The sequence below is a fragment of the Nyctereutes procyonoides genome, unplaced genomic scaffold (genome assembly GCF_905146905.1).
Source record: "Nyctereutes procyonoides isolate TBG_1078 unplaced genomic scaffold, NYPRO_anot_genome, whole genome shotgun sequence".
NCBI classification, from domain to species: domain Eukaryota; kingdom Metazoa; phylum Chordata; class Mammalia; order Carnivora; family Canidae; genus Nyctereutes; species Nyctereutes procyonoides.
In genome coordinates this window covers 20,416,257-20,441,054 of record NW_026575048.1, presented here as the reverse complement: position 1 = coordinate 20,441,054, position 24,798 = coordinate 20,416,257, and the positions used below count along the sequence as shown (strand labels likewise).

At 53.1% G+C, this 24,798-nt stretch overlaps 1 protein-coding gene and 1 long non-coding RNA gene across 4 annotated transcripts in view; one reads left to right on the top strand and one right to left on the bottom strand.

The window, feature by feature from the left end:
- The window catches only part of OTOF (otoferlin), a 95,002-nt gene that overhangs the window by 29,316 nt on the left and 40,888 nt on the right, over positions 1-24,798 (top strand). For 2 of the 3 annotated variants that reach the window (XM_055327431.1, XM_055327429.1), the window contains exons 3-6: positions 301-389; positions 8,284-8,383; positions 10,461-10,642; positions 23,807-23,880. In XM_055327431.1, the coding sequence (XP_055183406.1) occupies positions 301-389; positions 8,284-8,383; positions 10,461-10,642; positions 23,807-23,880 (445 nt within the window). Of the gene's footprint in view, positions 1-300; positions 390-7,419; positions 7,520-8,283; positions 8,384-10,460; positions 10,643-23,806; positions 23,881-24,798 lie in introns of those variants that run through there. The other variant, XM_055327432.1, reaches the window with a different exon arrangement.
- Positions 20,301-23,885, bottom strand: LOC129511007 (uncharacterized). The gene is made up of 3 exons (XR_008664735.1): positions 23,746-23,885; positions 22,400-22,521; positions 20,301-20,612 (listed from the first exon to the last, which is right to left on the bottom strand). It is a non-coding gene; the product is annotated as an uncharacterized LOC129511007 (long non-coding RNA).

Below are 24,798 nucleotides of genomic sequence, written 5' to 3'. Positions count from 1 at the left end.
AGTGCACCCCAGGAATTAGGCTGAGAGTCAGAAGTACTGGTTAGGCCCAGGTTCTTGCACTCACCCCTTGACCTTGGGTAGGTCACTGGACGTCTCTGAGCGTGATCTTTGAAAGAGACATGGGTCACAATACCCATGTTACAGGGTGGTGGTTGGAATTAAATGAGATTCTCAGTGTGAACTTTATCCCTGTGGAGCACTGGGCCGAAGTGGAGGGCCACCCTACCAGGGATCTGCCTCATCCCCCCACCCCCCCGCCATCATTTCTATCTAAGGCCACAGCTGTCTCTCTCTCCCTAGACCTTCCGGTGGCCAGTGGCCAGCAACATCGACAGCAATGAGATACTTGAGATTCAGATCTTCAACTACAGCAAAGTCTTTAGCAACAAGTAAGTGCCCGGTGGGAGAGGTGGGCCCTAAAGGGGCTGGGGCCCTGCCTTGCTCCTTGGGCTGCCCTCTCCTTTGGGCTTTAAAGGGGACTCACACCCACAGCCTACCCTGGATTGACTGTCAAAGACCCCCTTCCTGGCTCTCTCATGTTGTCTCTCAGAGTCCCTCTACCCTCTCAACCTTTGTCAGCCAAGAACCCCATACTCTCCCATTCGCTCCTTCTGTCCCCAGCTCCATCTCAGTTTTCTGTCTCCTTCTTTAAGTCTTCTGCTTTACACCATCCCTGGGTCACAGTAACCCAGCAGAGGAGTTAACAGAATGGCTGATAATATACTTCAATAGATCATCTACCGCCTTGAGGGCAAACTTGCCAAACTCTGCGGCAGTTTGATGCAGTAGTTTGGGAACCAGGAAAGCCTGATTGCAGATTCCCAGTGCAGCCATCTACTGTGTGACCCAGGGCTGGTTACATAACCTCTCTGAGTTCAATCTACTCGTTTGTATGAAGTCTAAGTATATACCTCGAAGGAAGCTGTAAGAATTAAATGAGATAGATATTCATTCATTCATTCATTCATTCCCCATATGTTTACGAAGTGCCTACTGTGTGTCAGGCACTGAACCAGGTGCTGAGGATAGCAAGTGCCTACCCTCATGGAGCTTACATTCTTCAATGAAGCACACCTGCCACATGAGCACTATCACTACTAAGGGTTTAGTAAAAGTAGTTCCCATCCATCTCTGTGGGCAATAAGCAGAACTCAGAATGATTTGAACAATCTGGAATGGTGGCTAAATACCATAAATGTAAAGTCCTGTTTGGAGATTCAGAACCAATTGTTTTTATACCAGCTAGAGGGGGTCATGGATGAACAGTAACATGCCCAGAAAAGCATGGGGATATTACTTGCTGAGAGTGCAGTATTACTCATTAGTGGGAGGAGACTACAAACAAAAGAAAATCTGACCTAATCCTAGGTCATATTAATAGAAGTATAACAATCAGAACAGGGGTAAGGGATGAGGGTTCCACCGGCCTCATGCTGGTTGGAAAGGATACCAGTAGGCAGCGTCTTGGATTGCCAGGGGAAGCGACTTAAATCTGATGAGGGGATGAGAGCCTCAAGGAGAAAACCACAGAGGACATGTCTATCCTTCCATCTATCCATCCTTCCATCCATTCATCCTTCCATCCATCTTTCTGTCCATCCATCCTTCCATTCATCTAACCATCCATCCACCCATCATCCATCTATCCACTCTTCCAGTCACTCATCAAACATTCACTGAGCAAATATTCTGTACCAGGCAGACACTGTGCTGGAGGTACTGAAGTGAGAGATTAAGTCACCACACCTGTGCCCTAAAAAGGTTTTCTGCCATTTGGAACAGGAAAAGAGATGTGTGCCCAGAGGCAGGACCAGGACCAGGTTGCATTGCTGGGAGACAGCAGACAGCTGAAAGGTAGCCAGAGCTCTCAAGTCAGTGAGCTGTTGGGAAGTAGTGAGCTCCTCATCACTGGGAGAGGCCAAGCAGAGAGTAGACCACAATGTTGTGGAGGGGATTTTTGAACTGAGGTGGGCTGAACCACACAGGCTTCAAAGATTCTGTGGTTTTTATTGGGAGCCCATAACATCTCAGCTGAGCATGGGGTGTGGACATTTTAGGCCTCCTGGCAGGACCAGAAGGGAAGATGTTTAGGGCAGAGAGGCAGCCTCTTGGCTTGTTGGGGTATCACATCATTCAGGCAGCTGCTATGACATCCATAAGAGAGGTTACTGAGACACCTCACCAGGCGTCCCCAAGATGAAGCAAAACTTTCTTCCCTGGGGTGAGAGATTGGGTGATCTGTGAGTACAGGAGAAACAAGAACAGGAGAAGGGCCCAGACACAGACCAAAGTGGGTGGAGGACAAAAAGAATTGGAAGCTGAGGGCCAGGAGAGGCATCCAGGCACCCCAGCAGGGACCCACATGGAGGTTTCAGAGCTTCCAGGAGCCTCAGCCAGGGTAACCCTTGTGCACAGATGAGGAAACTGAGTCTCAGGGAAGATACTGAGAACACTGGATGGTAGCAGGGCTGGGGCTAGGATGCCTATCTTCCTTCTCCCTTTCTAATCCTGGACCTCCCAGAAAACCAGGGTATGTGAGCAGTGATTATGGAAACCACTGACACGAACAAGATTGGTGTACTGTTTACAATGAAAGCCGCTAGACAGTCACAGAAATGCTGGAAACCCTTGGAAACATCAAAACTCCTACTATAAACAAATCAGAAGTATTTGTTAAATTGGGAAATTGAATATCATCCCAGTGAATACACTGAAACTTCAGGCTTCAATTAGTTGTTCTGAAATGCCAACAAGAGAGAGCCAGAGCAGGGGAGTCCCTAACCTATTTCTCCCCTTCTTCCTCTTTCCCCATCCTCCCTTCCCCCCCCCCCTTAAGAGGCAAGAAACCCCTCCAGGGCAGGTCTGGCCTGCTGAGAAAGGGTCCTCTTATTTTCTTGGAAAGGATGGAAGAATGGAGTGGCCATCTCGAGGACAGCACAAGGCCCATCCAGACACAGGCCAGCTTGGGGGTTGGAGTGGGAGACAGGGTGCTTGGAGTCAGATGGGGTTCAGGTCTCCCCACCCTGGAGTTGCCAGGCTCCTTCTCATTGGGCAGCTGAGTGGAGGGGGAGCCTCTGGGATTTGCACTGAGCTTAGGAGCCACCAGAAGCACACCTGCGCTTGGGACAGTGCCTGGCCCTTCGCAGGTCCCCGCTTACTTTGTGGAATGAGTGAAGGAATAAATGCCCCGATGGGGTCAGGAGGCAGAGGGTGTGCAGGCTGGAGCAGTCTGGAAGCAGAAATTCAAATGGTCCTTCTTCTCTGAAAAGTTTAAGACACTCCAAGGTGACAGCCAAGTCACATGACTGATGCTTTTTGGGGAAACTGAGGTAAAGGAAGCTGATATGAGAAACAAAATTTTTGGGCCTGATCTCATCACCACCTATCTCAGAGAAAGAGACTTGTTCTAGAAGCAGAGGGTGGCTTGGAAGCTGGACCCTGACCCAGTGGTGGTAGGGGCTGCCAGGAGGATGAGACATGGTGTGAAGGAAGAGACACCAGGAGACCCCAGGTCTGCCCAGCCTGCCTTGAACAGGTCCTCCTTCAGGAACCTTGGGCCTCCTGTGAGGACAAGGATCTGGGGTCCAGAGGATCTGGGGTGTCCCCCTTTCCAGTACGGAACAGTTGATGAAGAATGGCCTGATGCAAGCGCCAGTTTCCTGGGACTTCTGAATAATTCAGGAGCCAGAAGAGCAGTGGTGGCCTGACCAGGCCTCGGGCACTTGACACGGGCTCCCAGGGGAAAGCAATGAATTATTGACAGGCCCTGGCGCCTGGTTGCCGCTCTATTGTGGTCATTCTCTGGGCCCATCCATGCCTGAGGCTCCCCTCCCTGCTGCCCCAGCTCAGCCCACCTGGCCACTCTGGGGAGGGTGGGCAGCCAGCCTCCCCCGCGGCTGTGGGCTCTTAGGGGATGCCCTCTTTGTGATGGGCAACTTCAGTGGGCCACGTAAGAGAGGCTATCAGAAGACAAAGTCAGGTCCCATCTCCTTCACCTAACTTGGGGAAACTGAGGCCCAGCAAGGGTCCTGACCCAGGATCACACAGCAGGGGCAGGGCAGAGCTGGCCTTCAGCTCAGACCTCCTGACCCCCAGGCTCCTTCCCAGAGGACAAAAGGCCTCACACCTCCACTTTCCAGAGAAAGGCCCCTGCTGTCCGAGGGCTTAGGGGTGCACCCTGCCTGGTCACCCCAGGCCCCGCCCTCCCAGGCAGCTCCTCCCTGCTGACCCACCCCAAGGAGAAGAGGCAACAGGCAGCCCTCACTGGGTGTGTAGCCAGGGTGGGCAGGGAGGTCTCCGGGGTCACCACACAGGCCCGAGCTGGGGCTTCCTGCACCAGTTCCCTCCCTAAAGGAGGGAGGGCTGTGGGGGGCATCCTGTGGGAAGCTGTATTAGCACACCTGTTCTAAAGCTTTATTTTCACAACAAGCACACCCTGGTGTTGCTTAGATGGTACATTTTGGATGAACCTGTTTAAAAAAAAAAAGCTTTATAAAAATGCTTTTCTTCATACTTTACATAAGACTGAGATCATCTCAATCATCCATAAATAAAATAAAAACACTGGTTTTTATTTTCATTTGGAAGAGGTTGGGGAAAACTTTCAGAAATGAAAGCCCCCCCAGCCAAATTATCCCCTGGGTTCCAGGGTCCCAGGCCCACCCTCTGGGCCAGACAGACCCCTGGCTCTGTGAGGCTGCACATCTGCCCCTGGAGCCTACCCTACAAGGAAGACCTTCAGACCAGCACCCCGTGGGCCGATAGCACCCCCTCCCTTCCTGAAATCAGTGGAGGGAGGAGGGGAGGGTCTCTGAGCGCAGTAGTGTCAGAGGAGTTTCACTTGAGTGCTCTCACTGCCTTCCAGTAAAGCAGGTAGTAGCACCTCCTTTGAGGAGACGGAAAAAAGCAGAGAGGTTGGAGAGCTAGCCAAAGTCACACAGCTGCCTATAGGGCCAATCTGCTTCTGCCTGACTCCAGGGTCCAGGCTCTTTCTACTGTCTACACTGCTCCTGTTAAGGATGATGGCATCTAGTCTGTGTGTGGACAAGGCTTAGACCAGGGCATGAGGAGTGGGGAGTTTGCCAGGAGGTGGACCACTAGCAAGTGTGGTTAAAGCAGTGAGAACAGCGGTGGAGTAGTGAGAGGCCCATCACAGAGCGTCTAGCAGGGGTGGAGGACACGCTGGGCAAGCCTTCCTCTCAGGCCCTCCAAGTCTAAGGTCTGAGACTGACCTCCGTTAGCACTTGTGGGGGAATGGCTCCATCCTGCCCCCTGGGGGTGTCTTGTCACATTGCAGCGTCTCTGCAGATCCTTCCTCTGCTGTGCTGGGGCAGCTCCCAGGAAAGATGTGCCTGAAGGTGCACACTCAGCAGGTGCTCAGTGGGTCCTACTAGAACTAAAAGGGCCCATTGGCAAAGGGCAGCAGTGGACAGGGATTCCCAGCCAGCATCATCAGCGTTACTTGGAAACTTGTCAGAAATACCTATTCTCAGGCCTCAGACTCTGGGCAGCAGCTGGGCCGGTGGTGACCTGGAGCTGGCTCTTACCAGCTCTAAGGGCAGATGGTGCACATCTGCCAACTCGGAGTTCAGCGACCGTTGGAAGCTTGGACTCGGCCGTTGGTGGGAGTACTGACACCACAGAAATCGGCAGGAGCCACGAGTCAGGACTGTTCTTCTCCACGGCCAGTGAGTTGTTAAACAGTTACCGGCACAACCATGGATGGGCAGGTCCCAGTCATCCATGTTTTAACAAGCCCTCCGGAAGATTCTGTTTATCCTGAAGTTTGAAAGTCACTGATTTAAAACCAAAAGAAGTGAAGCTGCCAAAAGACCTGTATTTTTCATAACTATAGTCTGTTGTTAGAATGTCTACACAGTACAGAGGCTGCAAGCCCACTGCCTCCTTGTGTCATAAAGACAAAACCAAGACTCAAGGGCAGCTGCTCTAGGTCCCATGACCCCATCCCAGCATTTCTCCTCTGTGGGCACTGCCCAAGCCAGGGAGAGGCTGGGATGCAGCCGGAAGGGAGGCCTCCGCTGGGCTGGGTCTTAGAAGCACCCGGAAGCAGAGTCAGGCTTACCTGGAGGAATGGCGTGAAGCGTTTTGCCCTCGAGGAGGCAGGGCAGCTGGTGGATAGGGCCCTGAGCTTCAGAGGGAAGCATTTCCTATTTGTCCTCTCTGGCTGCTCCCACCACTTCCTCCCCTCACACAGATGGGAGGCCTTTTTTTCCCCCCCTCAAGATTTATTTATTAGAGAGAGAAAGCATAGTGGGGAGGGGCAGAGGGAGAGGGAAAGAGAATCCCAAGCAGACTCCAATGCAGGGCTGGATCCCACAACTCTGAGATCACAGCCCAAGCCAAAACCACAAGTTAGCCACTCAACTGACTGCACCACCCAGGCACCCCAAAGGAGCATACTTTTAACAAAACCATTTCACATTCTATGTACATAAAAAGCCATTTCTCACCTACCAGATGGTAATATATTAAAATTTATATTTTTACTTTTTAGGCTAGGTAACTTATAAACCACATTTATTTCTTATAGTTCTTTTTTTACTCTTCCTTTTTTTGTTGTTTGTTTTATTCATTTATTTTAATTTTTAAAAATATTTATTTATTTATTTATTCATGATAGACATAGAGAGAGAGAGAGAGAGAGGCAGAGACAGAGGCAGAGGGAGAAGCAGGCTCCATGCCGGGAGCCCAACGTGGGACTCGATCCCGGGACTCCAGGATCACGCCCTGGGCCAAAGGCAGGGGCCAAACTGCTGAGCCACCCAGGGATCCCCCATTTATTTTAATTTAAATTCAATTTGCCAACATATAATAGAACACAGTGCTCATCCCATCAGGTACCCTCCTTAGTGCCCATTGCCCAGTTATCCCATCCCCCTACCCACCTCCCCTTCCACAACCCTTTGTTTGTTTCCCAGAGTTAGGAGTGGGAGGCCTTTTTTAAAAAAACAGTGTTCACCTTCTGTGTTCCTCAGGAAGGTATAGACATCAGACATGCCCATTAAAGTCAGAATTCACCGGATGCCTCATCTCACTGGGATGTGTCCCTTCCCATTTTCTCAGGCTCCCCTTCCTCCCCTGTAAATCAAGGGCAGCCCCGGGTGATGTCTAGGCGCTCCCCGCTCTCACACACTGTGGGTGCCCCCTCGGTCTCTGCCGCTTCAGCCCAAGACAATGCATACGTTTTAATCTACCCCATGTGGAATCACCATGGGAGAACATCTCTCTGAGTGCCCTGTTCTCTCCCAGAGCAATAACCTTCAAACCGTAGGGTGAAATGGGGTTTGAGTCAACTCAGTCAGCATTTATTAGACACCCACTGTTGTTCATCAACTCAGCCAGCAGATACTGAGATGTCCTGTGTGCTGGAAATATCAAATCGAGGCTGGAAGTAGGAAAGATAGCCACCACCACCCCGGCCCCCTCACTCTGCTCTGGAGAGGCTCACAGTAGAGCGACACCCCTCAATACCAACCAGACCGCTCCGGCAGTGCTGACTGTGTGTGAGATGCTCTGAGGGTCTCAGCTCTCTAAACAATCTGGGGAAGTGGGGATTATTGGCTCATTTTAGGAGAATCCAGACTGAGAGAGCCTGAGTTGTCAGGGAAGCAGATAACTTGCTGGTGTCAGAGGCCAGCCTCCAACTGCAGGGCTGTGCTCTTCATAGCACTGTGCTCCCCTCCTCTGCCGTCAGGTGGGATATGTGTGGTTTCCACAACCAAATGGGCCTTTGCCCTCAGTAGGCTTGCAGAATGCAGGTGTGGGCATAGCAGACAAACAGGGGGCCAGTGAGCCAGTGGTGTCGGTAGTGGGTAGAGCCCTCAGTTGTGGTTAGAGAGGTGGAAGGGACAGAAGCTGTTCATGTGTCCAGGAGCTTCTGGTCCTTCTCCAACGACCACACTAGGCATCTGGGCAGGAGCTCAGCTGAACCCCGATTCCATATGCCCAAGGACCACAAGCCAGGGGGGACCGAGCCCCCATCTGGGGACATCCCCCAAGGCTGTTCACTGCCCACGAACTCTCCCAGGGAAATGGGTCTCACAACATACAACCATTCATGCTTGTTGGGGGTCACATTCCCTCCTAGACATGCTACCTGGGCCCTGAACACCAGCCCTGGCTCTGGGGCCACCCTCTCCTGGAGCCTAAGCAAGCCCTCCAGCCCCCCAGCCTACTCCCCAGCTGGTCACAGCCTCGTGGGATGTCAGCTCCTTACTCTGGCCTCTTTGTGTGAAGCTGCCATGCCCCCTCTGCCATCCACAGGCTAATCGGGACCTTCCGCATGGTGCTGCAGAAGGTGGTGGAGGAGAACCACGTGGAGGTGTCCGACACGCTGATTGATGACAACAATGCTATCATCAAGGTGAGTCTGTCCCAGAGAGTCCCTGGACTTGCCCTTTATGGGGTCCCCTGGAGGCCTGCTTCACCTGCCTCTTCTCACACATAAGGTGGGCTGGGGGATGCTCCTAATGGGTGGTGAGGTGAGGCAAGAGGAGACCCAGGTCAGATGGCTGGAGCTCCTCAGCCTGGGGGCTGTGGCCAGAGCCCTTGATGATGGTAGGCTCTGCTGTCGTGAGGGGGGACAGCATCTGAAGGCCAGCCTGAGCCCTGCTGGCCACACCAGGCATGATCTTCACTCTGCATGCCTGTCCTGGAGCCTCTCTAAGACTAGGCATTCAGCAAGGGCAAGAACCTTGTTTTCTATTCCTGTTGTTACATCCTATCCTAGCACTTTCAACATGAACACACTCATACTAATGATGCACACTCCATACCTGTTCTGACAAAGCAAGGAAATGAGCTAATCTGGAAGCTCAGACCCTAGGCTCTGCTGTGATGCCTTTGTCCGCATCAGCTCATTCATGTCCACTCACGGCCAGTTAGGCCACGCTGAGGAACACAACCGCTGTGTACAAATCCTAGTTAGGCCCTTAACTGTGTGACTTGGGTAGTTACCTACCATCTGCAGAGTGAGCAACATTATAGTCTCTGCTTCACCGGAATTGTTCTCAGGATTAAATGAGAATACACAGATAGTACTTAGAATAGTTAGGCACATAATAAGTGCTCAATAAATACATAAAACAATTTTGGTAACTATTACTTCCTGACTTCAGCTTGCCTTGTACATAAAATGGAGTTATATCATGGTTCCCTCACCTGGATCCTGCATAATGTGTAGCCCTATGTGGTAGGCAGCAGAATAACCTCAGAAGGCAGGGCTGCAGCCATGGGGAGCCAGAATGGAAGGAATGCCCTCTGAGGAGTACGAAGGGTGGTGCAGGAATTCCCATAGTTCCTTGATATCTTAAGATACTTCCTTGCAGAGAACAGGAGAGCATTTGGGACTTCAAAGCTTGGCCCTAGCCAGGTCATTGTCTCCATGGGCAGGTGTGGGCAGGGCTGCTTTTTGAAGTCAGGAGGGCTCAGCCACCCTGGGAAAGGGAGAGGGGATGCAGAATAAGCTATGAACACCAGTGGGAGGAAGTGAGATGAGAGTGAAAGGAAGAAGTGGGCAGGGACAAGTAGGCAGCACAATCCATCCCCTGTATTTCTAGAATCAGGCTGAGGAAAGGACTCACAGATGATCTAGCCCATCTACCTACCTCTGCTACCCATTTTGTGGATGGGAACCCTGGGAAATCCTGGCTGAAAATAAATTTAGTCAAGGTCAGACAGCTGGTCAACAGCAGGCCCAACACTGGATGAGACCCAGGGCTTCCAATTCCAGGCCACTATTTTTCCGCCACAACATACCTGGTCACATCAAAAGGGCCCCATTGAGTCAGTGCGAAGGACATGAGGCTAAAAGGAAGTAAGTGGCTCCGAGGACCTAGAGCAAGGAGCCCAACCAGATGCACCACCTGGGCCCAGGTTTGGTGCTCCACTTTCCCCAGAGAAAAGCCCAGGGTGACCCCCAAGTCTCTAGAGTAAGACGGCGGGTGTCAGCTGAGCAGGACGGAGTGCTGGCCCTATGCCCCTGGAGATCTCTGGCCCTCCTCCAAAGGATCAGCTCACATCACATCACCAGCATCAGGAGTGCGGGGAGGTCAGCCCCGCTTCTGAGGACGAGTGGGTGACCTCTGCCCTGGGACCACTGAATGACATTCTTGATTATGTGTACGGTGCCCTCAGAGAGCCCACCACAGTCTAGGCTCAGCTGTCCAGGGGTGGGCTCCTCACCTTGGGCACCGGGGAGGAGCAGAATCAAGTGCAGGAGGACCATTAAAATTGACTGAGCCTGTGCATCTCAATCTTTCTGAGGCATCGGTTTCCCTATATGCAAAATGGAGGTGTGGGGAGGATTAACACCCAGCTTGTGTTCCTCCAGCCAGTGAAGGAAGCGAAAGCACTTTGTAAATAAACATCACAAAGCAACGGAGTGTGCACATTATTGCTGTCTCTGTTCCCCTGCTCACCACCCACCCCTCTCCCTCCAGACCAGCCTGTGCGTAGAGGTGCGGTATCAGGCCACAGACGGCACAGTGGGCTCCTGGGATGATGGGGACTTCCTGGGGGACGAATCCCTCCATGAAGAAGAGAAGGACAGCCAGGAGACAGATGGGCTGCTCCCTGGCTCCCGCCCCAGCTCCCGGACTCCAGGCGAGAAGAGCTTCCGCAGGTAACAACAGCCCAGGCTCTCTGGCCACCCACCACCCCCCAAGACACGGGGAAGATGCCTGGTCCCTCTCAAAGGCCCCTCCAGGCCTGACTGGGCTCAGAGTCCAGGGCTGAGTTTCTGGAGAGACATACAAGAGGCAGGAAGGTGTTTCTACAGGGGCCCCCATGCTTATCCCCTGATCTCAGGGCTCACTCGGGAAGCCTGGTGTCAGGGATCAGGCTGAGGGTCCAGGCCTCTTACTACCCTGTGACAAGTTCTGGGAGGGTGAACTCTAACTTGGGGCGAGGAGGCTAGACCCCCTGCCCTAAGAGAATGGGTAAAGCAGATAGGAGGGGGCCCTAACCTCTCTCGCCCAAGACCCAGCCATGCCAGCCCAGCCCCTGGCAGCCTGCCATCCACCTGGCCCAGTGGAGGCCCAAGAGAGGGAGGCCTTTTCCTGCCAGGGTGAAGCCAAAGTCCTGGTCGGGACATAGCCTCACTTCTGTTGAGAAAAATATATCCTGGCCCCCCTCAGTGTTAAGGACTCACACCTGCAAGTGTCCTGCCACACATGGGTGTCAGGAAGCTGTGTCCAGGCCAGCTCATTCCGAAGGCATGATTTTTTCCAAAAGAAAATGCAGTTGTATTACCGTTAGAACTCAGAGAGACAGACTGTAGGTTAGCAAAATGTTGGCTGTAGATTCCTAATCCACTGGGAATAATGTGTAAAATCCAGGTAAGTCAACGGTGTATCTAAAGTTTTAGAGGAGAGGATCCCCTCCCAGTGATCGCCTCCCTCCAATCTCTGACCTTCCCTTTCTAAAAAAAAATATATTCAGTCCCCGTTCTGAAAAAACACAGATTCTAAATCAGTGCAATTGAATTGATAAATTTTTATTAGACAAATACGCTTTTCTTTGTACCTGAGCCACGCCCCTCCGGCCACACACACACACACACACACACACACACACACACACTGTATAAGCCTAAGACCCTGGGAGCCAGGTGGAGAGCAATAGTAACAAGGTCAAAGGAGCCAGGAGTGTGGCAAATACAGGGTACATTGGGCTCCAGGCCAGCAGAGAGCAGCAAGGGGTGGCATCACCCAGGCCAGCTGGGAGCCTGTCCTCCTTGGACTCTGGCCAGCTAACTGGAAAGGAGATGCAATTTGGCCTCAGGAGGCCCAGATCTGAGTCCGGGCTCTGCCTCTTACCAGTCTTGTGACCCTTGGCCAGTCGCATACCCTCTCCCCTGTCCCTCCTAACCTGTAAAGTGGGGCCCGGAATAACGAGAAGCACTCCCCACCCTGCTGTTAGGAGAGCCAGAAGGAGCATGGGGGCACGGGTTGTAGCTAGGGTACCGAGTGCTACCCCATACAAGGACTGGTGACAAACAGGGTCTTGGCAGCTGAACAATGCAAACGGTCAGGAAGGGGGCTGGAAGTGGTGACAGGATGAGCAGGCACCCAGTGGGAAGGCAGGGGCCACACAGAGGGTACATCTGGTCCCAGTCCTCTGTTCCCACACAGGAAAGAGCTTGGCTGGGACTGTCAGAGGTGCAGCTGGGCTCACAGGCAGGGGACAAGACTGAGTGCCACCCGAGGGCCAGCAATACAGGCAAGGGAGCACTGGGGCTGAGTCCCGTGAAGTCCCATCCTAGCTGCCACTAACTAGCCGAGTGACTTTGAGCAAGTCGCCTACCCCTGTGGGCCAGTTATAGGAATGGGTTGAACATCCTGACTCCTCCCTAACTGTGATATCCTGAGGAACCCAGGGACACTCTGGATCTCATGGGTAGCACCCACGTGAAACAGCTCTGGGAGCTCTGGACAGCCGAGGGCTGCCCTCTCTGGCTACTGTAGTTGGGGATGCAGAGCCAGTTTCTCTCTCATCCTCTGAGAACAGGCCAGGAAGCTGATAGAAGGGGCACGAGTGGATACACCAGAGCAAAATGGGGAGCTCTGGTCTCCAGACCTGCAGAGGTCTCCTCCCATCCTTCCTCAGCCATTGCTGGGCTTTCCTACCTCTCCCTGACCTTCATGTGGTCTGTCCCAGGGCAGCAGCAGGAAGCCAGAGCAGGAGGAAGGGTTTTATCTGGGATAGGGAATTGGGAGAAGCTGACAACCGTGGTCAGAGCCCCTTGTCATCCAGATGCCACCACCCCGTGTTGGAGGGGTTGTGTGAGCATGTGCATAGTTTCCTGGCTGCCGCAGGGGCTGCTGGTCCAGATGCTAAGAGCGCCTTTGGGTTGGTGTCTTTGCCAGGCCTAGCCACAAAGCCAGCAGGCTGGGTGTGGGGAAGAGGTGAGAAGCTTCAGGGAGAGTCCTTTACTGGTGAGAAGAAGGCGGAGCTTCTTTGGGCTTATCCTACAGCTTCATTCTGGCTGCCTCCATGGGTCAAAGCACGCGGGTGGCAACAAGGACTTGATGGTTGACCTCCCAGCCCTAAGTGTTATGTCTCACCCTTATCATATAAGTGCCAACTAGCCAGGCCTGTCAACTCTGGAGTGTGGGAGGAAGCCACTGTCTTCTGGACCAGAGAGCCCTCCAGAAAGGCTTGGCCAGCAAAGGGGCAGGGAGAGGAAAGGATGTATGTGCCTAGCCTCTGGCCCCCAGGGAAGTCTTCCCTTCCCGCGTCTGCCCCTGGCCCTCCATCCCCTCCTGAAAGGCCCACCCCTTTGCAGATAAAGGTGCTCCGTCAACCAAGCGCCTCTCTCATCTCTCCTCTGGTCCATCACCAGCCACAAGAAAACCTCATCGTTGGCAAACAGCAGTGTCTCACCTGGTCCTCTGGACCCATAGGGGTCTGGTTAGAGAATCCATTTCTGCCTGTCTGACTTGGCTCAGTAGGGTGTTTGCTGGAGGGTGGTGGTGGGCTGGTGGAGTGAATGGGCAGAGAATAGCCTCAGCCCCTGGCTGGCAGGGACTCTTCCATGGATGACAGAGGAGGCTGGTGCAAGGAGGTCCTGGGGAGCCATCTGGCCTCACCACCCCAGGAAAGATAGAGGCTCCAGAGGCTCCCCTTATGTAAGGGCACTCTATCTCAAGCCCTTAAGTATCTTCCTGGAAATTTCTCCCGTTTGACCTCGGGGAATGTGTGCTGGCACCTCTGCCTGAGCATGCCCTCCAAACCCCAACCCAGCCTGTTAACCCTTCCCTCCCACAGTTCCATCGATCCCGGGCCCTGGTCAGTCTCATCCTCTCTGAACATCCCCGGCCCTACTTATCTAGTCTCTGCCCCAAACCAGGGGCCCCTGATTGTGGCCGGGTCTCTGTAACACACCCTGGGAAAGTTCCAGGAGGTCATGCAGTGCCATGGACAGAACAGGGCTCAGATCCCAGATCTGCCCTTTGAAGCCACACTTCCCCACTTCCCCACCTGTAAGAGGGGCATCCCTAGTGCCCCTCAGGAGTGTTAGGATCACATAAGATGCTACATGTGTATTGCCCACTGTGGCACCTGGCATGTGGTCGGCACTCAGCCAAGGTCTGTCTTCCAGAGCCTCCGTGTCACTCACCCCAACTTCCACCCTGAGCACTATCTGACCTTTGGGTCCAAGTCCTGCTATTAAGCTCCCCCTCAGCTCTGGCACTCCACCCTATACCAAGGGTTCTGTGAACAATGCTGCTGACACCTGGAGCCTCACAGTAGCTGGGGCCCAGGGCGGGGTCTCACTTGGTCACAGGGGTCCCCTCGCCTCCCACAGCTGTCAGTGTGGCAGAGAAGGAATGAATTACCAACCCTGTGGGCCCTTTGCTCTCAAAAACGCAAAATCAGGGTGCAGGCCTTGCATGTCGGGATACATCTGCCCCAGTCTCTGAAGGGAGAGGAGACTTTGGTCCAGAACATGTATGCACACACTCACAATCGCCCTGGTGTTTGCACACACTCACGTGCACATAGGTTCTCTCTGTTTGATGCCAGGGAGCTGTGCACACCACTGATTTCTGGGGTCTGGTGCAGTAGCTCTAGGAGCCACATCCCAGAAGGATAGAAAGGAGCCCCAGCTTTAATCTTGCAGCTTCTCTTGGGGCTTTCTTGCAAATTCCCTCTGTTCTGCAACTCTTTCTTCTCATCTTCTCCACCTGCCTGGCCCTCCTGCCCTTCATGGCCCCACCTCCTTCCGCCCACACCCCCTACCTGAGAAGATAGAGGTTCTTGTAGGGCTCCTCTCTGCTGTGTCTCATCTTGGGAGCACAAGGAGGGACCACTTTTCTTGTTCTCCTCATGGATCATCTTTTATTCCAGCAAAGATCCATGAAAATATCCCTCCTATGCCTGAGGCATGGAAGTATCCCTCCTATGCCTGAGGTCAGAGGGCAGAGGGATATCCTCATGGTATGTGTCCTGGGGTATGTATGGGGTCAGCACAGCCAGCCTCACCCCCAGAGCTCTGCTTTACCAGTTCCCATGATCCCTTCCCCTGATGATCCCCCTCATCAGGCTGAGCTCCAGAGAGGCCAGAGCTCTCAAGCAGTGCAGAGGAGCCAGTGTCAAGGCCATGCTGAGATATGGGGTGAAGCAGTGCTAGAGACTCTTCTCAAACCTAGCCATCTCACCTGAGGTTGGACTCCCCTCCATCCCCAACCCAGGATTAAGTGTTTGTGTGAGTCCTGGCACCGTGAAGCACTTGGGTCCCAGCAAACCCTGGAGTTCCCCAGCAGGCTACCATATTGAATCTCCTACCCTGTGACACTTTCAGTGGCACACCCAGAGCAATGGGGATGGGGGTGTGAGGAAGAGGTGGAGTGAAACCAAGCCCCAGAGAAGAGAATGCTGGCTGGGGAATAGAACTTACCTGGCCAGGGTGGGACAGTAAAACCACAATGTAGACTCTAGGAAGAAAGTCAGATCCATTCAGGGCTTCACTGAGAGGTCCCCTAGCAACAGGGACAGAGGCCAGTTCACATCCTACCCCTATTGCTCATGGCAGAGTGACTGAGGGCAGGCTGACCACAGAACCTCAAAGATTTATTATTAATGTTAGTTGTATCCTAGTAGTAGTGGTAGCAGTATTTTTTCACAGAAAGACTGTCCTTTTCCCTTCTCCATTTCTACACTCAGAGTGTGGGTCTATGTGCAGCCCTTTTGTAGGCCCAGAGGCCTAGAGCATGTGAGGAGGGGTGTAGTAGGCATGTGGTAGACAGTGTGCACTGGGCTTTGAGTGCAGGTCATGCTGTGCCTTGGCCTCCTCTCTGCCTGAGCAGACGCCCCACTGAGCCAGCCTGATGCCTTGCTGAGATTTCAGAGCAAAACCAGAAGGGAAAGAGAAAAAGCATCATGTTTTTATTGTTCAGGTATATAAGTTCCCCCTTCCTGTTCCATCCTTTGCCAATCCTAGATGATACAGTTCCCCTTCTGGTTCCTCTATTGCAATATTTTTTAGACTTTTCAGGGTTACAGAGGGCTTTTAAAATAATAAACAAGCAAACTCCCTGAAAACTTGGATCCAAAATTCAGAGAAAGGCAGCCCTGTTTGGGTTAATGTGGGGGGGGGGGGTGGCAGTAAATCTCCTGTTCAGCCCTCATTCTCAAAAGCTCATTGGAGCTCCTGCTCCACTGGAGTATGCCCCATCAGCTCTCAGTGGGTCCCAGTGCAGGCCCATGGCCGTGCCTGGCCTACCTGCCCCCAAGACCAGCCAGGCCTGGGGCCACTGCGGGCCTGCTGAGACAGCCTCCACTTCTATGCAGTGACCTGTTCTCTGATCAGTGGTCTCAGCGGATTTCAGCAGGCAGAGACCTGGCTGACATTGACTACTTTGAAAAGAATTACAAACTGACCAGCTTGCCTAATGGAAAAGATAACTGGCCAAAGCTGCGCTTCAGCTGTGATCTATCTAGGCCTTCAGGTTCTGAGCTGTCAGGGCACAGAGTCATGTCTATGTGGGCAAGGCCTGGGCCAGTATAGAATAAGGAGAGGTAATATCACTAACTGCCATCTGCTTTCTTTTCTTCATTCTCACTGCCACAGCATCAGGGAAGCATTGAGAGAACATTCCAGAAGGGTTTTCTGAAAGCCTCCCTAAAGAGGCTTACCCTGCTCTGAGCCCCAGAGTGGTAGCCCTCTTACTGCCACGTGCCCAGAATCTGCCCAGCCTACCTTTCCTCTCAGAGGCCCCCAGAGCCTGGGAGCGGCCCATTCTGTTGGGAGGAGATGAGAGGAGGAAGGAGGTGGGGAGGAGCAGGGTGGCCCAGGCCTAGAGGGTGGCCAGACTCCTAGAACCTCGCTTTCCCTGAGGCATCTGAGACCCACATTAGAAATCACCAGACCCTTGCCTGGAAATGAAAGAGAGCAGCTGATCCCTGAGGCCTCCTCCCTGATCAAGGCTCTAGGTTTTCCTGGGCTTGGCGTTGGGAGAGTGGCCACCCAGCCCTGCTCCTGTGACCCAGGGCAGAGCCTGGGACTGTCTGATCTTTGCCCTGCAGTCTTAAGCTGAAGTGAGAAGCTGTGGGGTGAGGGGCCCCTGGGTCAAGGAGGCCCCTGGGGAGTGGGGGTCTGCAGGGCCAGGGGCTAAATCTGCAAGTGTCTCTAGTCCACACCCTCCTCACTCACATCCCCTTGTCTCCTCATTTCTCCTCCCCCCTACTCAGCAAAGGCAGAGAGAAGACCAAGGGAGGCAGAGATGGCGAGCACAAGTAGGTGTCCCAGGCCAGGGCGGAGCCCGTGGGGCCCAAAGGCTCCTCACCACAGGGTGCGGATGTTGGGATGGCCTGTCTCAGAGGGCTTAGGTGTGGGCTATCCTGGTGGAGCCAGCCCTGGGGGATGGCAGAGCGAGGGCGGTCTGTCCATCTGGCCATGGGGGGGGTGAGGGCCAGGGAGGGAGGGGGTGGGAGCAGGGGGTGGGCAGGTGTCTGGGCCTGCTGTTTCCACTCCCTCCTGCCTCTTTTCAGTGTCTTGACTCTTCTTCCACTTCCCTATCCAGCTCTGTACCCATGGACCAGGCCCTTAGGCTTCCCTGTGAGGGAGGGTGTGACTCTAGGCAGAGGAGTAAGGGAGGCTCAAGAAGCCACTGGCCACTTCCCCCTAAGAGTCAAAGCAGGGCTGGGCAGGTGGATACACAGGCCTGGAAGCCCAAGGAGGACAGACTCTGGGCCTGGAGTGGCCATAGGGGTGGCTGGAGCATGAAGGCCCAGAAAGCTTAAAGGGAGATGAGCAGATGAGCACCTTCTGTTTGTCCTCACCATCTCCAACCCCCAAAAGGCTTCCTGTGGGAGGGAGAGATCAGAGGGAGAGGAGAGAGGTGGAAACCCCAGATGAGAGGAGCTGGCCACAAGAGCTTGGAAAACCTCATGGCCTGGGGTTGATGAGTAGGTCTCACAGAGTCCCCCAGAAGCACATGCCATCTCAAGAACTCTCTAGCATTATGGGGAATCCATAGGAATGGTAGCAGTCAGGGCTGACAAGCTGGAGGGGGCCTCTGGGCCAAAGCCCTTTCTTAGAGATGACAAATCTAAGTCCCAGAGAGGGGAAGTAACTTGCCCCAGAATAGGATCAGAGCTAGAATGACAACACAGGGAATCTAGCTTCAGACCCAGAGTTTACAATAGACCCAGGGAGTTTAGAGCACTTGACTGTACTCTAAATTCAATTTAACTCTCCAAACACACTGACAAGCTGAAAAGCCAAGCGTGTGGTCTTTATTTTCCAGACAGGGAAACTGAGCTTCAGAGATGTTAAAAGATTTGCCCCAGACTGTGGTGCCAATAAGCTAAAAAACCAGTTGACATGAGGACATCATGGGGACACCAGGATTGTGCCAACAGGGGTCTGAGGTGGTCAGCACAGGTATGGGCTTGAGATCTCTGCTTGCTTTAAAACCCCAGAGAACTCACCATTGTTGTCCATTGCCTTAACAAAAACATACTGAGTTCCAACTCCACTTGTGACACACAAGCAAAAGCACCAAAGCAATGGCACCGCGTGGGGAAAGTTCAGGCCCCGCCACCCGAAGAGTCAAGGCTCTGAGCCAGGGAAGGCCTGAGGCAGAGCATGTGCCAGGCTTGAAGTGGGAGCCCGATTGCTGAATCCAGGGGTATGTGACTGAGAGATGATGACAGATGCTGGACTGGGAGTCCCTCTTAGGGAGAGGTTTCCAGGGGTCAGGTTCCTGCTTGGCCGCTTAGCTGTCAAAGGCCTCCTTAGGAGTGTGGACCACCTGCCCCTCCCCCAGGCTCTGACTGAGAGTGGTGAGGCTCTAGGGCACTTCCCGGTTTCCAGCTCCCCAGGCTGCCGGGGGGCCAGACCCCCAGCCATTCCGACTGGTTCCCCAGTGCAACCTGATCCGAATCTCTTGTCATCTCCAATTAACTCCTGGAATAAAGTCACCCGGCATTTTTTTATTCTTATTTTAATGTGTAGAGCACTCAGAGGATTGAAAAGGGAGGAAAATGAGATTTCTAAAAAGAGATTATAAAGGAGTTGAAACTCCTCTGCCTGGGGAAGAAAAACCATAAAAACAATTTTGAATCTCTGAAGGGTATTATGTGGCCAGGCTGGCTAGGCTGGAGCTCCACCGAGGAGAACTAAGTGGAAGTATGTGCAAGTCGCAGTAGGAAGAACTGAAAGAGCCAGACATGAAAGGGCTCGTGCTCCCTGTGGGTGCGTGAGATGCTGGGAGAGGCTGGCTTGGGGAGGTGGCATTCTGTTCCCATGATGCTGTTTACTTGAGTCTTGCGAGGGGTTGGCCACGGGGGAGGGCTGAGGAGTCAGCTCCCTAGCGAACTGTGAGCCTCAGGACCCAAGGGACTCCTAGCCTCCTGCTTTCCCCAGGGCGCATGGGTAAATAGGCCAATCGGGAGACAAGTTCTTATAGGAAGGGTCGACCTGTCCTGCCCAGGTAGAGGAAGATATTTGAAACTCAATACACTGTGAGAAACACCTCTACAGCCTGTGATTATGAAATTAGTGTTACTTGGGACATGAGGGGAAAAAAAAGAAATAAACCCACCAAGGGGTACTGGTGGCACATGCCCCCAAGGTTTGAAAATGTGGCTGTTTAAGCAAGCAGAGAGCCAGAGACCCTGTTTCGCTCAGGCAAGGGTTCCTCCAAATTACCTGAGGCCTGAGCCAAGGAGCCTGGATTGTGAGGAAGCCCAGGCCTGCAGCCCACTGTCCGCACAGCCCCTAGGTACGACCTCCAGAAGAAGACACAGCCCTGAATTACTCCAACGCCCGGTTCACTAAGCTTATTTTGGCCAAGGTTCCCAAGTCATTTTGAATACCAAGCTCTCCCCGCTGGGGGCCCCAAGTGAATCACCCAACCGCCGCGACATCCTTCTAGATCTGAGCCGTGGAACCAGCAAAGAAATCATCAGATCCATAAATGAAAGAAAAAGTTTACAAATGAGTGAACTAACTTTAAAATCTTTTCTCTAGAGGGAAATAGTGGTCTGCATTGTAGGTGCATATCATTCTGCCTGCAGTGAATCCAGCCAGGGGGAAACCTAAATGTGACCATAAATCCTCAGAGGGCCCAAAGGGCCCCCCTCCCCAGCTCCTGCTTCGGCTTTCTTTCCTGAAGCGGTGAATGATGAGCCACTTGGTCACAAAGCAGTTTTTCACTGAGTTGATTACTGGCTTTTTTTCTTTGTCTCTTTCTCACCATATTGTATCTTTCTCACCATATTGTATCATTGAAGAACTCAGACAGAAGGCAGCATTTATTTAAAAACAAAAACAAAAACTCAGTATGCGGGCACACCAGTAACCTCATGGATAGATTACACATTTTGGAAATCTAAGTCTTTAATTCAAGTGGATAATCTTTGAAAAATCCCTGCCTCAGTTAATAGTTATTTCAAAAATCACCTTTACCCTTTGCCAAGAGAAGCAGGCATGCTGCTTCTGGGAAGTGGTGCAGTGATAGGCAGGAGAGGCTGCTTCTATCGTGAACTTCTGACGTGTCATTGATCAGAAAACTCCAAAGGGCAGGGAGAGCCGACGACATCACACTCTACTGCACACTGTCCAGATGGATTTAAGAGCGAGTCTAGGAGACAGAAACAGGTGGAAAGCCAATAGTAAGAATTCGGGAAATTACATTCACCCTACACATTCTGCATTTTTCATGAAGGAATATAAATCGTCATTTGGAGACATTTCCAGTATATAGGAGTAGCATCGGTAAACCTGTCCACTTGAGATGCTTAAAATTATTCAGGGTCTGAGAAGTCGGGTTTCTCCTGTGATTGGCTTCAGGTTATGGTAGAGAATAGTAGGATAGTAGAGTTTGTTTTGTTTTGATTTTAAAGTATCATTTTTGCTTCCAAATATGTTTCTTTTAGGGAAGAAAGTGACTTTCAAAGTCAAAGGCCATACGTGCCCCCAAGGGAAGCCCCAGGCAACTTTCCCACTTGGGTGGGTCCTCAGGACCAGCATCAGAAAGCCACAATTCCTAGCCACTCGAGCCCCCTCCAGGCCTCAGGCAGCACATACAGATCCTGTTCCAGGATGCCAAGCCTCTGGTTTCTCAGGCAGGGCCTGCTTCTGACTCAACACAGTGCTTTGACCTACCATCTCAGACCACTTTCCCAGGAGCTTTAGGGCAAGGGGAACAGGATGGGGGTGGGGGTGGGAATAGCAACCCAGAGGAGTGGGGGTTGAGGAGCAGGCTGTACGTGATGGCATTGTGTAGGTCACACAGAGTGGGGCTGGGGACTCTAAGGATGGCACAGCCCAGAAATGTTCAAGAAACAATTGTACCAAGTCAAGTACAGAGCCGTCCAGGAAACTCCCAGGTAATCCAGGAAAGCGACAGTCAGAGCAGGAAGGCTGGACAGAATGGAGCCCCAAACACTGAGACAGGAAGCAAAGTGAGGGCTTACACTCGGCACATGTTCTGTGGCAGGGGTCAGAGTACTACCAGTACCCCTGCTCCCCTTTTTTTTTTAAGATTTTATTTATTTATTCATGAGAGACACAGAGAAGGAGGCAGAGATATAGGCAGAGGGAGAAGCAGGCTCTGTGTAGGAGCCTGATGTGGCACTCGATCCCAGGACCCCGGGATCATGGCCTGAGCCAAAGGCAAATGTTCAACCACTGAAGCCACCCAGGTGCCCCAGTACCCCACCTTAAGGCCACCAGGCAAGGAACCATCCCACAGGTGGCTCAGCATAAGCCAGGCAGGATGGTCTGTTCTCACAGCCACTCAATTGTTCCTGATGAGGTCACTGACCTGTTCAATGTTTTGTCACCAGTCATTACCATTCATGGCAGTCTCTTCCAAAATTCATCAAGCCTGAGAAAATCTGTGAACAAGCCCCTTCTCTGTACGTAAACCTGGGCAGTCCATGGGACTCTTCACAGATGGTATCCCCATCTGCAGACTGTGCTGGCACGTGGCCCATACCTCTACCCACAAGTGCAGGCCCTGGAGACTTTTCACCAGAGTTCCAAATGGTTACAATGGGATGTAACCCGATGGAGGAGTGCAAGCCCAGAGCACTAAGGGTATAGTAGTCGCCAGCCGAGGAGGTGGGGGCTCTGCGCTTCAGCCCTAGTGCTTGGAGCCTGTGAGTCTTTCTTTGGGTTGAATGAAGAAAAGCGTATGTCCCTCCCAGGATTGTTATAAAGAGGAAATGAGCAAACATCTGGAAAAGTCTCTGGCCCATAGTAGGTGCTCAAGAAAAATTATGTCATCTCTTGTTGGCACATATGTATATACCTCCCTCCATTAGAAGGGGAGAAACTTCCCCTCTTTTCCATTGTTATATTCCAGACAGCATGATGCTGGCTAGTGCGGACACATTAGTGTTACCCCAGCCTTTCTTCACCCACCTCATGACTTTTTAGGAAACCATGAATACATTGGTGTTTTCTAAACTTTGAGCTGGTGCACACGGAAGGGTTCTTGGTTGTTCTTTCACTGGGATGCAGACTCACAGCCTTCCATATCTTGCCTGGGAGTAAAAAAAAAAAAACAAACAAACAAACAAACAAACAAAAAAAAAACAGCAAAGATTTAAGAAAGTCCTGGGGTTGGGATAGGGCCAGATTTGGGGGAGTAAGATTGGCCCCCAACCTCGAGTAGAGGGGCTTGAAGTTTTTAGGCCATCCCTACAAGGACAGAAAGGTTTTGCCCAACCTCACATTACCCGGAATAAAGATCAGGGGGTCTTGGGAACCATAGTCAAGCTTCCACAGGGAGATGCATGACCCAAAGGTGGGTGGGCTCTGCTGTAGGTGAGCTCAGAATTGGAACCTCCATCTCGCCCCACCTGAGCCTACAGGGCTACACCCAGGAGGAGGGAGAATGGGAAGAGGAAGGAGTCAGGTATCCTGCTCATGCAATATTAATGGGGTAATGGAATATTGCACTTTACCCCCTGCTGGTCCTACTCCGGGTCCCTCCTGGCACCAGGGACCTCGGGCTCGGCTGCAGGGACATCACTGAAGGGACACTGACGGCCCCTGCCCCCTTCCCTCTGCCCCCCTGACTGGAAGGCCCTTCACCTGGGGCACAAGGCCACTCCAAGCCAGAGAAAGAGGTAGGAACTATGGAGTCTGCCATATGTTCCTGGGGGTTGGTTGAAAGAGGGATTCCACAGTGAGTGGGGACAGCCAGAAGGGGTGGAAGCCAGCACCAAAGATGAATGGGAGCGTGCCCATCTCCTCCCTTTCACAGGGACCCAGGAGAACCCTAGGGCATGGAGAGGTGGGGAAAGACAAGGCAGCTTTGAGCACCAGGGCCGTTTGAGAACCGAGCCGCTAGTTTCGATCACACCTCCTGCTTGGCCTCTGCCCCTCTGCCCCTGCTCCTGTCCGTCTGTCCTGACGCTTTGTCTCCGGTCACCTGGCTTTCTTTCCAACCCGCTGGGTGGGGTGAACCGACAGGGAGGATGAGCTCGGAGGCACCTTGGCGCTCAGAGCTCTGAGACCAGGCTGAGGGCGCTGAGATGGGCCCAGGCCCCGGGAGGGCTCCACTTAAAACCCTTCTTTGCAGCCGAAGGTCACCTTCTCTGATCGCTGGGCCCTGGGCTGCTCCTCAGCGGTGTGAAGGCGTGGGGAAGGGGGGGTCCTCTGCCCTAACTCCCCCTCCTGGCTCCCGCTTGAGAAAGTCTGGCCCCCACCCTATCTCGGGACCAGCGCGTGAGGGCTGGAGTACGAAGCTCCCTCTCTCTTACGTGTTCTTTCTCGGGTTTTGCTGTCCTGTGTCTGTGTGTCTTCCGGCGGCCCGCCTCGCAGAGCCGGGAGAAGTGTGTTCTCTGCCATGAAGCTCGGCAAGAACCGGACCCACAAGGAGGAGCCCCAGAGACAAGGTAGGGACGCGCGCCCCAGCCCGGGGCAGCCCGGGCCATCCCTCAGCACCTGACGGAGACCAAACCCTGCCCCCCCGCGGCCGCGCCCCAGCGGGCTCTCCTGCGATTGGCTGACACGGCCACCTGGGCGGGCCCTCGCCTCCCATTGGCGGCCGGAGGAGCCGGGCCCTGCAGGTGGTCTCCAGGAAGGGGGCGCTCCTAGCAGTAAGGGTGGGAGGGCATCTCCGCGGGTAGAACGGAGCAGAACCCTCCGTGGATGGATGGGCCTGTTTCTGCCCTCTCTGCTCTCTCTCCCTTTTTTCCTGCACGCAGGAGCCTAGAGGTTGCTCATTAGAGAAGGGAATCACAAAAAACGAAAGTGGTTGGGCTAGTTCCCTATTTCTGGGGCGGGGGAGGGGGGAGACCAGCATCCTGAGAATGCTTACTCAGGGCCAGGACTCACTGCCCTGCCCTTCCCCAAGCCTTCTCACCAGGCTGCAGGGAAGGCCCCGAGGAAGAGGGGCGGGGTGGGGGCAAGACAGGTGTTTGGAAGGAGGCAGGGAGGAGAGGCAAAAGACAGGGGAGAACTGGATGGGTAAGGGAGCTTTCTGACCCAAGCCTGCTGATCATGTGTCCTCCTTCAGGGCTCCTGGCTGCCTCCCTCAGCATCCCCTGTGGCCCACTGGCCCCAGCATCTCTCTCAGTCTTGCCCCCACACCAGTTCTACCTGTGCCCCTCTCCTTAGATTGGAGAGGGTAGGGCTGCTGGCTGAGGCCCAAACCTACCACGCTTCGGGTGATTTCCCAGGATGGCCAATTCTTTAACTCCTTGGACTAATACACATCAGTGCAGGGTTGGTTCCAAACACCATCACTCCATCAGCTCTTTTACATGGATAAGTTACTTCCTAAGCCTCAGTTTCCCAATCTGTTACCTGAG